Here is a 13,317-nt window from a genome sequence, read left to right as displayed (position 1 = left end):
ATAAACTTTCAAAAAAGTAAATAAAGCTTTAAGGCCATCAGCACTAATCTCATCATGCCCTTTATCCCTATTTAAAACTGTCACAAGAAGCCTTTAACTTCCAAATCATTCTTCTAATAAGGTAGTAAACATTCCCATTTCTCACCCTTCCTCAACAATGAAGCTCTTCTAAAGTCAGTCACAAACACACTCATTAATATTCATTAACAGAATCCTCTTCATTCACCTGTTAGTCTGAGTGTCACTGAAACCTGGTTCTCCTCTGGGACATACATTTCTATATCCTTTTTAGGTAATTTTTCTCTCCCACAGTTTGTCTTTCTTACTACTCATTGCCACCTTCAGTCCACTGGCTGGCCCTGCTCCCTAAAGCCCCCAACTTTGAATATCATGTTATGAAACCATACCACCAAAAAGCCCTTCTTACTGTAGACATGTAATGACGATAGTCTCTCCCCTCATTTCTTGAAGAACTAAGCCCTTGGCTCACTGTCACTCTTTCTGATAGTAGCCCTGTCATAATTCTTGGTGACTGCAATATCTACACAGATGATCCTTCTAACACCCTGGGCCTCCCAGTTCACTGACCTCCTCTTCTCCTATCACTCTACACTCCATATCTCATCTTAGAAACTTACTCCCAGAATCACAACTAGATCATGTCATAATCCAAAATTGCAGTCCCATCATAATCTTAATTTCAAGTATCCTACTCCTCAAACACTAGCTCCAATCCTTCCATTTTATTCTAATATGCCAAGGCTAACAAGGCTAATCTTATGTCTCATAGAGATCTACAATCCATCAATCCTCTCACCTCTTCCCCATCCCTCATTCGCAATGTGCCCTCATTTTCCTCCTAACCCAACATGGATACCCTGGTCCATCATTACAGTCCACCCCTTGCACATAACCTTCAACTCCCTTGCCCCTCTCCTTCTTGGTCATACTTGACAAATCTTCTAAACTGATTTAATCCAACTCTCGCCTTACTCCATGATTGCACGTCATTAAATGTGGCTAAAGAAAAACAATTATGTTGATTCATCTAACTTTACAAGACCATGAACTACAAGTGCACCCTTACTGCTGCTCAGCAATACTATTAAATTTCCTTCATCACTCTCTTAAACAACTATTTCATATCTTTTTTTTTCAAATCTCTACCTCCTCCCTCATTCCTGCTCTCACTGATGACCTTCCTGTTTCACTAATACAAGCAAATAGAAGAGTACTACAAGCTCTCACTACCATTTTTATCCATTATCCTGTGATCATATTCTTTGCCTTCTCTCCTGTGACAATGGAGGAAATGCCCATGTACATGGACCAAAAGCCACTTCCTCCACTTGTGTAAAAATATTCTGACTTCTTTTGTCTACTTTAGAACACAGTTATCTGCATCATCATTTTTTCTTATCCCTGGTGGATCGTTCCCAGAAGCATGCTGTTATTTTCTCCATATGAAAGAAAAATGCTCTCTTGATCTCACTTTCTTCTCCAGTTTCTTTCCCATTCCTCTGTGACCCATTACAGGAAAATGCCTCAAGATCTGTCAATCCATTAGTGCATGGTAACTTAAGAAAGGGGTAGATGCTAACTAATAAATGTAGATGGAATGACAAAAAAATCAGTATTTTGCAATGAATGGTATAACAACTTGACTCAAGCAAGGATCACCAAAGAATGCCAATGGCATCAGACAAAATGTTGCAAATTAGGGCATTTACCCACCCCACTCACTAATTAACTCACCATTTACCAACAACAAAATGTGTCTTTAATGGAAAAATCAGTCAAACTCCTCCTTAACTGAGTGAGCAAAGTTAACAGCACAAATAATGGGACAAATTAACATCAGGGACCTCATGATGTGAGTGAGGCAATAGGAAATATACAACATCATTTATGGAGAATTCTTGCCAAGAATTTTATCGGAATTAACTGTGAGGAAACAGATAAATCCAGATTATGGATATTCTATAAGCCACTACAGTAGATACTTTAAAACTGACTGACACTGGACCATGAAAGAATTATAAAGAGCATTACTGGAATGAATAAGATATCTATTACTACATCAATATTAAATTCCCTTAGTGTGATAACAGCACTGCACTTATGTAGATGACTGTCTTTGTTTTTGGAAGTTACATGTTGAAGTACTTTTTAGGGATGAAGTGCCACAATGCCTGCAACTTTTGAGCACTCAAATATTTTAAGAAAAGGGAGTTGTTTGTACTTGTCTCCAATTCCACTCATTCTCTCTTGAACCCACATTAATCTTATCCCTTCCATTCCACCAAAACAGTTCAAAATTACTGATCTGATCATCACCACACCGGTCATTCTTAGTATGTATTTTATTGACCCATCTTCTCACTGAAATGCTTTCTTCACACTTGGATGTCTGAATACCCTACAGCACTGAATTTCCTCCTGTGGTTTTGGTAGTTTCTTCCCAGCCCTTTGGATATGTTTTCCTCAACTTATAAATGCTGGAGTGCTCCAAGGATCAGTTTTTGAACCTCTTTTCTTTTCTACCTATATTCACTCTTTTGATGTTCCTCACTTTCAGAGACATAGACAACGAAGATCCCCCAATTTAGATCTCCAGTTCTGACCTCTTGCCCAAACTCTAAATTGTATATCCAAATGTCTCCTTGACATGTCTATTTTGATATCTAATAGGCATCTTAAAATTAACATGTGTCCAAAAGAGAATTTCTGAGGTTCCTTTGCAAACCTATTCCACCCACAATCTTCATTACCTTAAGAATACTGCAATAGCCTCGTGACTGATTGCCTCAATTTTTTCCCTACCTCCTACCTTAATCTATTCTCAAGACAGCAGCCATGATGATCCTGTTAAAAAATAATTCAGATCAGCTCAAAACTCCAATGGCTAATCATCTCACTCAGAGAAAAAGTTCAAGTCCTTAAAATAACCTAAAAGACCTTTATGATCTGGCTACCGCTCTAACCTCATCTGTTATTCTTTCCTCCACTCACTCACTCCTATCACACTGTTCTCTTTTTGCTATTCCTTAAACAGGATAAACTACAGCTTCAGGGCCATGTATTTACTATTTCCTCTGCTCTCACACTCTTCTCTGCATGTCTCACTCCCTGACCTCTACTAGTTTCTGCTCAAATATTTTTTTTATTAGACTCATCTGTCTCCCCTTTAACTGAGCATAAGATTTATGAGGTCAAGGATTTATATTTTGTTCACACTGTGTCTAGAATAGTTCCTGGAATTCCAAGGTGCCCGGTAAGTATTTAAAGGAAAGTTGGGGTACTGAAGGATACTGAGGAAAAAAAAAGACCAGATATCCTTTTCACCGGTATCTATTAAACCAAAGATAACTAAGAAAAAGAGGACTCTTATTACTAGTCTCTTTTAAGATTATAAACAAAGAAACATTTCATTATTTGTTCATATTCTGGATGGAATTTCAAAGATATTATTTATATATATCTTGTATTATCTATAACAAAAACTGTTAATTTGAACTATTAACAACATAAGAGAAGTTATTTAATATATGAGATAAAACGGAATATTCTTTATTTGTATTTATGTTACAAATTCCCTAATGAGGCACATTCACTGATGAAGGCCCAACATGCATCACCTTATCTATTTATCAAAGTGAGTCAGCCAGGATACATTTTCAGCAGCACACTGAGATGGAAAATATTATTCTACAAACATTAAAATACTAAATTAGAACTTTATTTAAAAATCTTGTAATTTAACATTTTTACTTATTTATAATCCTAACTGTGATTATATGATCGCATTTCTATAAGGATCTAGAATATCAACAGAAAGACTAGTTTATTCTAGTTTTTACACCTATGTACCTGTCATCTGCCTCCTTTAATACTCTACCTTTAAGGAATTAAACTCCTGATGTTACTACAGTAAATAATCCAATGTAAAAAGATAGGAAGTTTAAATAGTCTAAACTAAAATTCCTTTTAAAAACCAAACCAAACCTAAGCATATTCCAACAAGTGTTAATGATTAAGGGTATTTATTTTTCTGAAGAGCTTAATATTTTGGAAATCAAGCCACAGAAAAACCGATGAACAATACAGTATAATCTCATACTGACCCTTTGTGGTTTACTGAAGTATAGCATCATAAAAGTCCTGAGGTTCAGGATAATTGTTACTGGGAACACACATTTTGTCAGACACAAATCCACCAAAATACACATATGACATGAATAATACTCTAGCTTATTTAGATACCTTTATAAATATCTCAGATTCAGCAAGAAAGATATTATCAGTGCCACTTTCCAAACAAACCGAGATCCTAAAAGATTAGCTCATTTATGTCATTTAATGTGTAGTATATAAAAGACTCTACATTTACACACACACGTGCACATACAAAGTTGTGCAAAGATTCACAAATAGTGATACCCTAACCGAGGCCTTCAAAAGTACTATGGCTAAAGACTTACAAAACGCACTATATATCAGAATACCAATTTTCCTCCATTCAATTAGCAGTAAAAAAAAATATACCCAATGTTGATTGTAAGTCCATGAAACTGGCACTTCTACCCCTTGTTGGAGGCATTATAAGCTAGTACAACCCTTTTGGAAAGCAATTTGGCACCAATCTCAAGACACAAAAAGTGTTTGTGCTTTTTCTTAGTAATTCCATTTCTAGGAACTTATCCTATAAAAATAATTCAAAATATGGAAAAAGCTATAGATTATTTATAACATCCTAGATGCTTGGCATCTGAGATTTAACATTTGAGGTTTTAACACTGGTAGTTTTAACAGCTTGTGAGAGAACCACAGGTTGATCCACAGCATATGTCAAGTTGCTATGTGAATGAGGAAGTCACATGACTAACTACAGAGTGAGCCTGACTGCCAGCATTAGCTTTTCCCTGTGGTCTGACTGCTCTCTACATACAAAGACATTTCTAAAACGGAGAAGGGAGCGGATGGATATCTTTGTTTAAAAAAATTGTTTAAAAGTAAAAGGCCCTAAGACAGCAAGTCAATTACTCAGCTGGTGATGAATGTGAAGAGTCTAAGAAAATACTGATATTTATGGTATGAGATTGCTAAAGGCCTTCAGTCACATTTCTTCCCAATGCCATAAGTCTATAGCAATGAAAGATTGGAAATATGATTAAGTATTCAACAACAAAGAAATGGTAAATTAAATCAATCCAACTAATCATTTAGTGGCTAAATTAGGGTAGTGGAATTACAGATGATAATTTTTCATTTTCAAAATATTTTCTGTGACAATATTATATCTGGAAATTAAAGTCAAGATAAAAATGTACTGCTGAATAGAAAAGGGAACAGTTCACACAATTCATTCTATGAGGTCAGCATTACCCTGACACCAAAAACGAAGGACAATGCAAGAAACAAAACCTATAGACAAATACTCATCATTTATCAAAGGTGCAAAAATCTTTAACAAAATATTACTAAACTGAATCCAGGAATATATAAAAAAGGTAGTATACCACGACCAAGTGAGGTTTATCCCAGGAAAACTGTATTACTTTTATCTTCCAGTTATAAATACAAGTATAGCTATCACTTGTTTGTATTTTCCCTATATAACCGTATTAATATAGACAAAGGTTTGACCTGGTCCACTTGACAAAGCTGAAGTATTTGCTATAAACTTCTCAATCAAGTTTATAATAAATCTGCCTTCTCAGTCAATTGAATATTTCAATTTAAACTGTTTATTAGAGGGGCACCTGGGTGGTTCAGTTGGTTGGGCATCTGCCTTTGGCTGAGGTCATGATCCCAGGGTCCTGGGGTCAAGCCCCACGTTGGGCTCCCTGCTCAGCGGGGAACTTGCTTCTCCCTCACCCTCTGCCTGCCGCTCCCCCCGCTTGTGCTCTCTGTCAAATAAAACCTTTTTTTTTTTAAAGATTTATTTATTTATTTATTTGACAGAGAGAGTGAAATAGTGAGAGACAGAGCACAAGCAGGGGGAGCGGCAGGCAGAGGGAGAGGGAGAAGCAGGCTTCCCTCGAAGCAAGGAGTCTGATGTGGGGCTCGATCCCAGGACCCTGGGATCATGACCTGAGCTGAAGGCAGCTGCTTAACCGACTGAGCCACCCAGGCGCCCCAAAGTCTTTTTTTTTTTTAAAGTGTTCATTTAAAATATCTTCATTTGGGGGCACCTGGGTGGCTGAGTCAGTTAAGTGTCCGACTCTTGATTCTGGCTCAGGTCATAAGTCATGGGATTGAGCCCTGGTAGGGCTTCGTGCTCTGCGGGTAGTCTGCTTGAGATTTTTGCTCTCCCTTTTCCTCTCCCTCTCCACCCGCCAGCACACACGTGCACTCCTTCTCTTCCTCTCTCGAAAATAAATAAATAAATCTTAAAACCTGTTCATTGAGCTCATTCTAAGATTAAACTTCAATTACAACATACTTGACTTAAAAGAATTAAGTCCTTAGAATTCCTTAGAATCTATTCCTTAGAATCATAAAATAAAGGACCTCAAGTAAAATACTGCTTCACAAACATCCCTGAGTGATATGGTAATACTGTCGTATTGTGAGACTTACTGAAAAGGGCACCCAACCCCTTAAGGCAGCCTCTTTGATTTTTTGCTGGACAATTCTAATGATGAAGAGAATTCCTCTTTAAATTATGTTGAACTCTAATTTCCTTGAACTTTGATTTACTGGTAAAAATACTGACTTCTGATGTAATAAGAGTAATGGAGCCTTCATTAATATATTCATTCTGCAAATACTTGAAAATAACTAGTAAGTCACTTCTTAGACTTCTTCTCTCCAGGCTAAACTGAGTTCCCCCAACCATTGTTCAGATGATAATACTACTAAATTTCATTTTTTCTTACCACCACTTCCTGCCAAAGACAAACATTTAAAACAAATGGGCTACAACATAGTACCTACAGGGGACGAGTCCATCCTAGGAAATTTATTACAATAGTCAATCAACTCTCAAATATCAAAATATGCCCCCAAATAAAAATCTATGCAAACATTTTATTCCCAGTAAAAAACATACTAGTTGTAGGAAAGAGATATAATTGAATATAAAACACTTAATTTTTAAGCAATGATATTCTTACAAGTTATCAGTATTCTTTCATCTAGAGATGAATTATGGCAAAAGAACTGAATCCTGGTCAAAAATTCTACCTAGCTTTAAAAGATATACATGTATGTTGTACACTGGAAATGACTATAACACCATATGTTATCTATACTGAAATTAAAAAAACAGATATACATGTATGTAAACAGTGGCCAAAATCAATATTGGTTCCAAGGGTACAAGCTGCTTTGCTTAGGTTGCTGAAAAAATGGGTATGCTAGAAAACAATCCTCATTTATACTAGCTTTTATCTTTGCTTAGCTTTGACATGGTCTTAATTAGTATTGTACTACTCTAAAAAAATACGTGGCGCCCTTCAAGGCAGTTATAAAAATCACTTACAATGCTGTATTTCTTTGACTCTTCACAGCAAAACTGAGATGGAAAACTATGTATGACATATTTTCTGCTAGTGAAACCTTGGTAATTAAGGTCTAGTAGGAGTTATGGGAGAAAAGTTCACTTATGAATTACACATTTTTAAAAAGAAGTTTAATGACTTTAGAATGCATGGTGCCTGGATTCAAGTTTGTATATCCTGAGAATACTGGAATCAAACCTAGGAAAGGTCTACCTTCATAAATGGACAGAAATAATTTGTAGTTAGTAAATCAAAGAAACCAATCAAGAATAAACTGGCAAGAGTCTATAACACTAGTCCTTAAGTGAATTAAATGAGGTATGCAAATACCATGTTAACTTCCTCACCAAAACATTCCTGGCAAATAAGATGTTTTTAGGCTTACATTTCTAAGAGTTAATGTTCTTTTCCTTCGTATCTAAAATGCACTCAACATCTTGAAATGAATAAAAACAAGTGAACATTAAATGAGCATCTAATTCTTACCTGGAACCCACTTAATTTCCATTTCCATATCATTTTCTTTGCCTTTCTTTTCTTTTTCTTGAATAACCTGCAAGAGCTGCCTGTATTTAGCAATTTGTTCTTCATCATCTTTCTGATTTTTCTTTGTTTTCCCATCTTCTTCCACACTGACTTTATCATCACCTAATAAAAAAAATCAATTTCATTTAATACACAAAAATAACTGACTTTTAAATCTAATATTTAAATCTCACAGTCACTATAGCACCTTCTAAAAGATGTTGTCAGATAAAATACAACAGAATATCAAAATCAGACACACTTAATATTAAATGAATTAGATGAAAGCATTGGTCTTGTTTGTAATAAAAATCACTTGCAATATAAGTTAGCACTGTCTAAGCAATATATTGGGAATCTCCCTTTTTATTAAAATTCATGTTTCAAAATAATTTTATAGACATGCAACACCTTGGACTTTCTCTTCCCTATAAACAAGACAGGAGAGACAGTATTTTATCCCTCTTTATGTCTTCCGCCATCTGCACACTGGCTTTAAAATATTATTTTAAATTATTATTTAAAAATATAAAAATATAAAATTTAAATACAATAAATATAAAAAAATTTTAAAATATAAAATTTATATTTTAAATTATTAAAAATTAAAAGGAGGCTGAATATTGTTGGGATGCATTTGGTACATGGATTTAACTGTTTACGCTGAAGAGACAGATAAAGGAAGCTCCTTGAAATCCAAAACAAATAATAATGAGTCTTTTCCATTTGATGGTGAATAAAAGTATGCTTACTCTCAGGACCTCATTAGTATACTGAGAATGAAAGTTAATAAATTAGAAATTAATTCAACTAATATCCCTGTGCGGAAAAATACCCACATTTCCATTTCCTAATTTTATAAAAATAATTAGAATACAAAGGAACAATATAAAATTCATGGGCAACAAATACCAAAGAAAACTAATACATGAAAAGTTTGTTTGCTCTGTATTTCCACTGTAATTTTCCAAGTCAAAAACATAAATTGAGAACCTGGGTTTTAATGCAAAACATACAGACTTATTGAATTGACTAAACGTCCCTGGTAAAGGAAAATTTAGAAGCAGCATAATGAAGACCCTCTCTTCTTTAAGTTATGGCTAACTGGTCACTAAAAATGTCTAACATCATTAAGCATTTAGCTGTCAAACATTAATGTTAAGATCGTCCTCACATCTTAAAAAAGGTGACATGGAAAAAGCACTGGTTAAGTAAATGTTTTCATAGTTTTTTCTCTAAATGAATAAAAAAATAGTCCAGGACATTCTTTCCATCCTATCACACTTTTATATTTTCACTCAAACAGCTGAAATTCATTTTTTTCCTGTTTGTGCTTTGTGCCACAAAAATAATGTTGGATGGAATTCTGTCATGTATCCCATAATTCAATGGATAAAACATCAGGAACACATTAACAAAATGGCAATGTATTTCTTTCTATTAAAAGCTTACTTCTGAAAACATAATTAGAAGCAAGCTCCTTCCAGGTTGAAATTTTAGTGGTAAGTCTCTGATGGCCTACTTTAAGTTGATTTTTTCCAGTACTAAAATTTTACTTTCTGAAGCTCTAAAATGTGGGATAACTCATGTATGTCTGTTTTTTTTTTTCCAAATCAAGGACAATACTTTGTGAAAGCCTTACTACTATATAAGGAACGAACAAACTAATCCAATAGTAAGAAGCCCTGCAATGATCTTTTATAAACACTAAGACCTTCTAGTAACTCTAAGGCGTTCAAATATACTGATGTATCTATCATAGGCACTAAATTACAGATTAAAGGAAGCTGGCAATCAACTAAAATACTGAAAAAAAAATGCATTCTTTTAAAACTTAATGAGTAGTGTATTTCAAACAAAAAGCCATTAATTCTTAAAGTTTTAGACATAAAAATATATGATATGGGATAGGATGTTAAGCACTTTATAAACATTAACTCAATCTTTCCAACCATGAGCCAGGTACTATTATTATCCTCATTTCATAGCTATGGAAAGAAAAGCACAAGGGCTTAGGAAACCTAACCTATATAACTCTACTATGTGGTAAACTCAGGATTTGAAACCAGAGGGCCCAGATCTTAAGAATACATTGACAAATTAATACATTTTTGCCCAAATGCCAATAATGTCATTTTAAAATCTAGGTCAGTTCTTCCAAACCAATCAAAGAAAACTGTTAACATACACCCAATCTTCACAAGTATACATGTTCTCTTCTTTCCTTTAACCTAGAGCCGCTAATGGGAAGAAAAAACTATTTAGCACACAAAGTGCTAAATGACCATATAGGCATCTGAATAAAAAAATATATAGATAAATCAGTATATATATTTCAAAGGCTATTTGAAAAAGGGCTTAGTTCTTCTGGGCACACTAGAAATAAAATGGTCACTGAACTGTTTGGAAAGCCAAAATGTTAACAAGCAACAGCCACCACTGAGGCCTTAAAAGAATGAGAGGGCTTTTGTGCCCAACATAACTACCCTTGCAAGTCATACTTTTTCAAAGACGATTAAATACCTAAGAAATTATGTGGTTTTATTAATATGAGATGTCTGAACAAAGAAACTAGAATGATGAAGCATGATTCTCCATTCCATGTGTACAGCATAGTTCAAGAGTAGCACTTTATGAAAAACTCAGAAAAACGATGCAGTGTCTTCAGTACTCTAAAGAAACAATGACAGGCCAATCACAGGACCTAACAAAGTTAAGAATTAATGGTCCTATGTTAATACTAAAGAAGAATTTTATTTAATTTGACGTTCAGGTCATAAAAATAACACACATGCAAAAGGAAAACCAAAAGACAGCTATGGAAAACATTAAGCTATAAATAAAACAATATTCACCACTACTAATTTAAAATACTTATATCTATGCTTAACATTTATGGTATTTGTTGTCAGCACTAAACCTCTTACACAATTTTGTGTGACTGGGAATTCTATTAGATAAGGCAGATGAAGATGTGAATGTATCAGGGAGATAGCATCAAACAAAAACTGATAAGAAATTACAATCAAGCAACCATTTCCAAACACAGCCAGACTACATAGAGGGGAAAAAGATGTTTTTTTGGTTCTATTTTAAAAAAATGAGTTATTTTAGGCAAACAGCATATCCAACTAGAAAATACACCATTGATCATTTCAATCATCAAAACAAATTTTTAAATAAAACACAGGTAATTTGAAAACTTCTGTTTCCATTCATGGCAAGCTAGATTTTTCAAACCAACCTTTTCACCAAGGATATAAAATTAGATGAAGTATTTTTAAAATCTTCAATGGGTTTAAAAAAAGAAAAAAAAAACTTCAAAGAACTGACAAATTAGTAAAAAATTACCAAGTCAAAATCAAGAAGGGAGCACCAGGGAGTTGATCCTGTATTCAAGAATTATTTGTCCCTGAGAACATTTACTGATCCACAGAAGAAACACAGCTATGAAACTAAACTAGTTTTGGCAGCCTGGCAGGGCCAAGAGGACAAATGTTACCAGAGAAGAGGAGATTTCAACTACTATGTCCACTTTAAGCAGGGCCCAGAAGGATATACAATTAGGATAGAAGCCAACCAGAAGTAAACCAGCCCTCATGAAGACTTGTATCACCCACAAAGTCCAAGGAACCTGAAGCCTTAAAACTTGGGACTAATGTAGTCCTATAATGACCATAGTAAATGAAAGTTCTCTGATTAGATACTCATCTCAACTATCAAATTAGCACATAAAGTTAACCATGTATACAAATAAAGGAGAAATATCTTATAAATTAACAAAAATGAACCCAAGAAGACTTAAAATACTGAAATTATCAGACATAGACTATAAAAACATGCTTACACCATTTACAGAGATAAGCATTAAAAATATCTGCAATGAATAGAAAATTATAAAAAGTGATATTGCTGATTTGAAAAATAGCCAAATAGGACTTTTAGAAGTGAAAAATACAATAACCAAAATTAGGAACTCAGTGGATAGATGTAGTAACAGATTCAACAATGCTGAAATGCAAATTAGTGAACTGGAAGATAGGTCAGAAGAAAATATCCAGAACACAGCAGAGAGAGACAACAGATTAAGAAATATATGAGAGTAGAAAGATGGAAGTTATAGTGGAAAGAAACAATATATATACTTAATTGGAATACCAGAAGGATAGTTTAGAAGAAATATCTGATTTAGATAACGGCTGAGAAAATTCCAAAACTGATGGAAGCTACCATGATACAAATATAAGAAACCCAACAAAGACCAAGCACACAAATAAAAAGAAATCTGTTCACAGTAAAACTGCAGAAAGGCCAAAAAAAAAAAAAGACAAGAACTTTAAAAGCAATCAAAGAAAAAAGAAATCTAGACAATCTTCAAAAGAATGAAAAAAAGACAACTGATTTCTCAAAAACAACAATGAAACTACAAGTCTGTAGAATATTATCATTAGTGTGGGGATGGAGAGACCTTCCCACCTACAATTTTTTTTTGCCAGTGAAAGTATCTTTCACAAATGAAAGCAAAATAAGGACATTTTTATACTAAAACTCAAGAGAGTTTGACACCAACAAATAGTACCAGAACTTATCAAGGATATACATAAGGTAGAAGGAAAATGATCCTAGACAGAAGGATGATATTTAAGAAAGAATAAGGAGCAAAGAAAGTGGAGAAAATGCGGCTAAATGGAAGTAAGGGCAGTTTAAATATTAATAGCCCATAGGACTTACAAAAAAATAGAATTACAATACACAGGATAGCATGAGAGGTGTTTTAAGATTCCCTGTATTTTCTAGGAGGGTAAAAATATTAATTATCATTAGACCTTAGTAAATTAAGAATGCAAGTCATAATTTCTAGGATAATTTCTAAATGAACAGAAATAGTCTATTTTCTAAACTATTTGAAGAGAAAATGGATATAAAAAATATTCAATCAATTGGGATGCCCTGGGTGGCACAGTTGGTTAAGCATCCAGCTCTTGGTTTCAGCTCAGGTCATGTTCTCAGGGTTGTGATCCTGAGATGAAGCCCCACATTGGGCTCCACATAGAGTCTGCTTGGGATTCTCTCTCCCTCTCCCTCTGCCCCTCTGGCTTGCACTATCTAAATAAATAAATAAATCTTAAAAAAAAAATGTCAATCCAAAAGAAGCTCTTAGTTTTTTTTAAAAAAACTAGGGGGGTAATAGAGTATTTAACTAGTTTGTTAACAGACTGCAAAACTATATGAATCAGGACAAATCTAAAAGGCCAGGCTTTTTTGTTTGGTAAGTTTTTATTTATCT

The 13,317-nt window shown here is 34.2% G+C and overlaps 1 protein-coding gene across 2 annotated transcripts in view; it reads right to left on the bottom strand.

Moving 5' to 3' along the window:
- Positions 1-13,317, bottom strand: part of ESF1 (ESF1 nucleolar pre-rRNA processing protein) — a 62,463-nt gene that overhangs the window by 32,211 nt on the left and 16,935 nt on the right. For both annotated transcript variants that reach the window (XM_028112925.2, XM_028112926.1), the window contains one exon: positions 7,992-8,153. In XM_028112925.2, the coding sequence (XP_027968726.1) occupies positions 7,992-8,153 (162 nt within the window). The remainder of the gene's footprint in view (positions 1-7,991; positions 8,154-13,317) is intronic.

Source organism: Eumetopias jubatus, unplaced genomic scaffold (genome assembly GCF_037043125.1).
Source record: "Eumetopias jubatus isolate StellerSeaLion01/CBP00866 unplaced genomic scaffold, mEumJub1_p1.0 scaffold_9, whole genome shotgun sequence".
Classification (NCBI taxonomy): domain Eukaryota; kingdom Metazoa; phylum Chordata; class Mammalia; order Carnivora; family Otariidae; genus Eumetopias; species Eumetopias jubatus.
The sequence above is the reverse complement of the archived record's forward strand: the minus strand, read 5'-3'. Positions and strand labels throughout refer to the sequence as shown.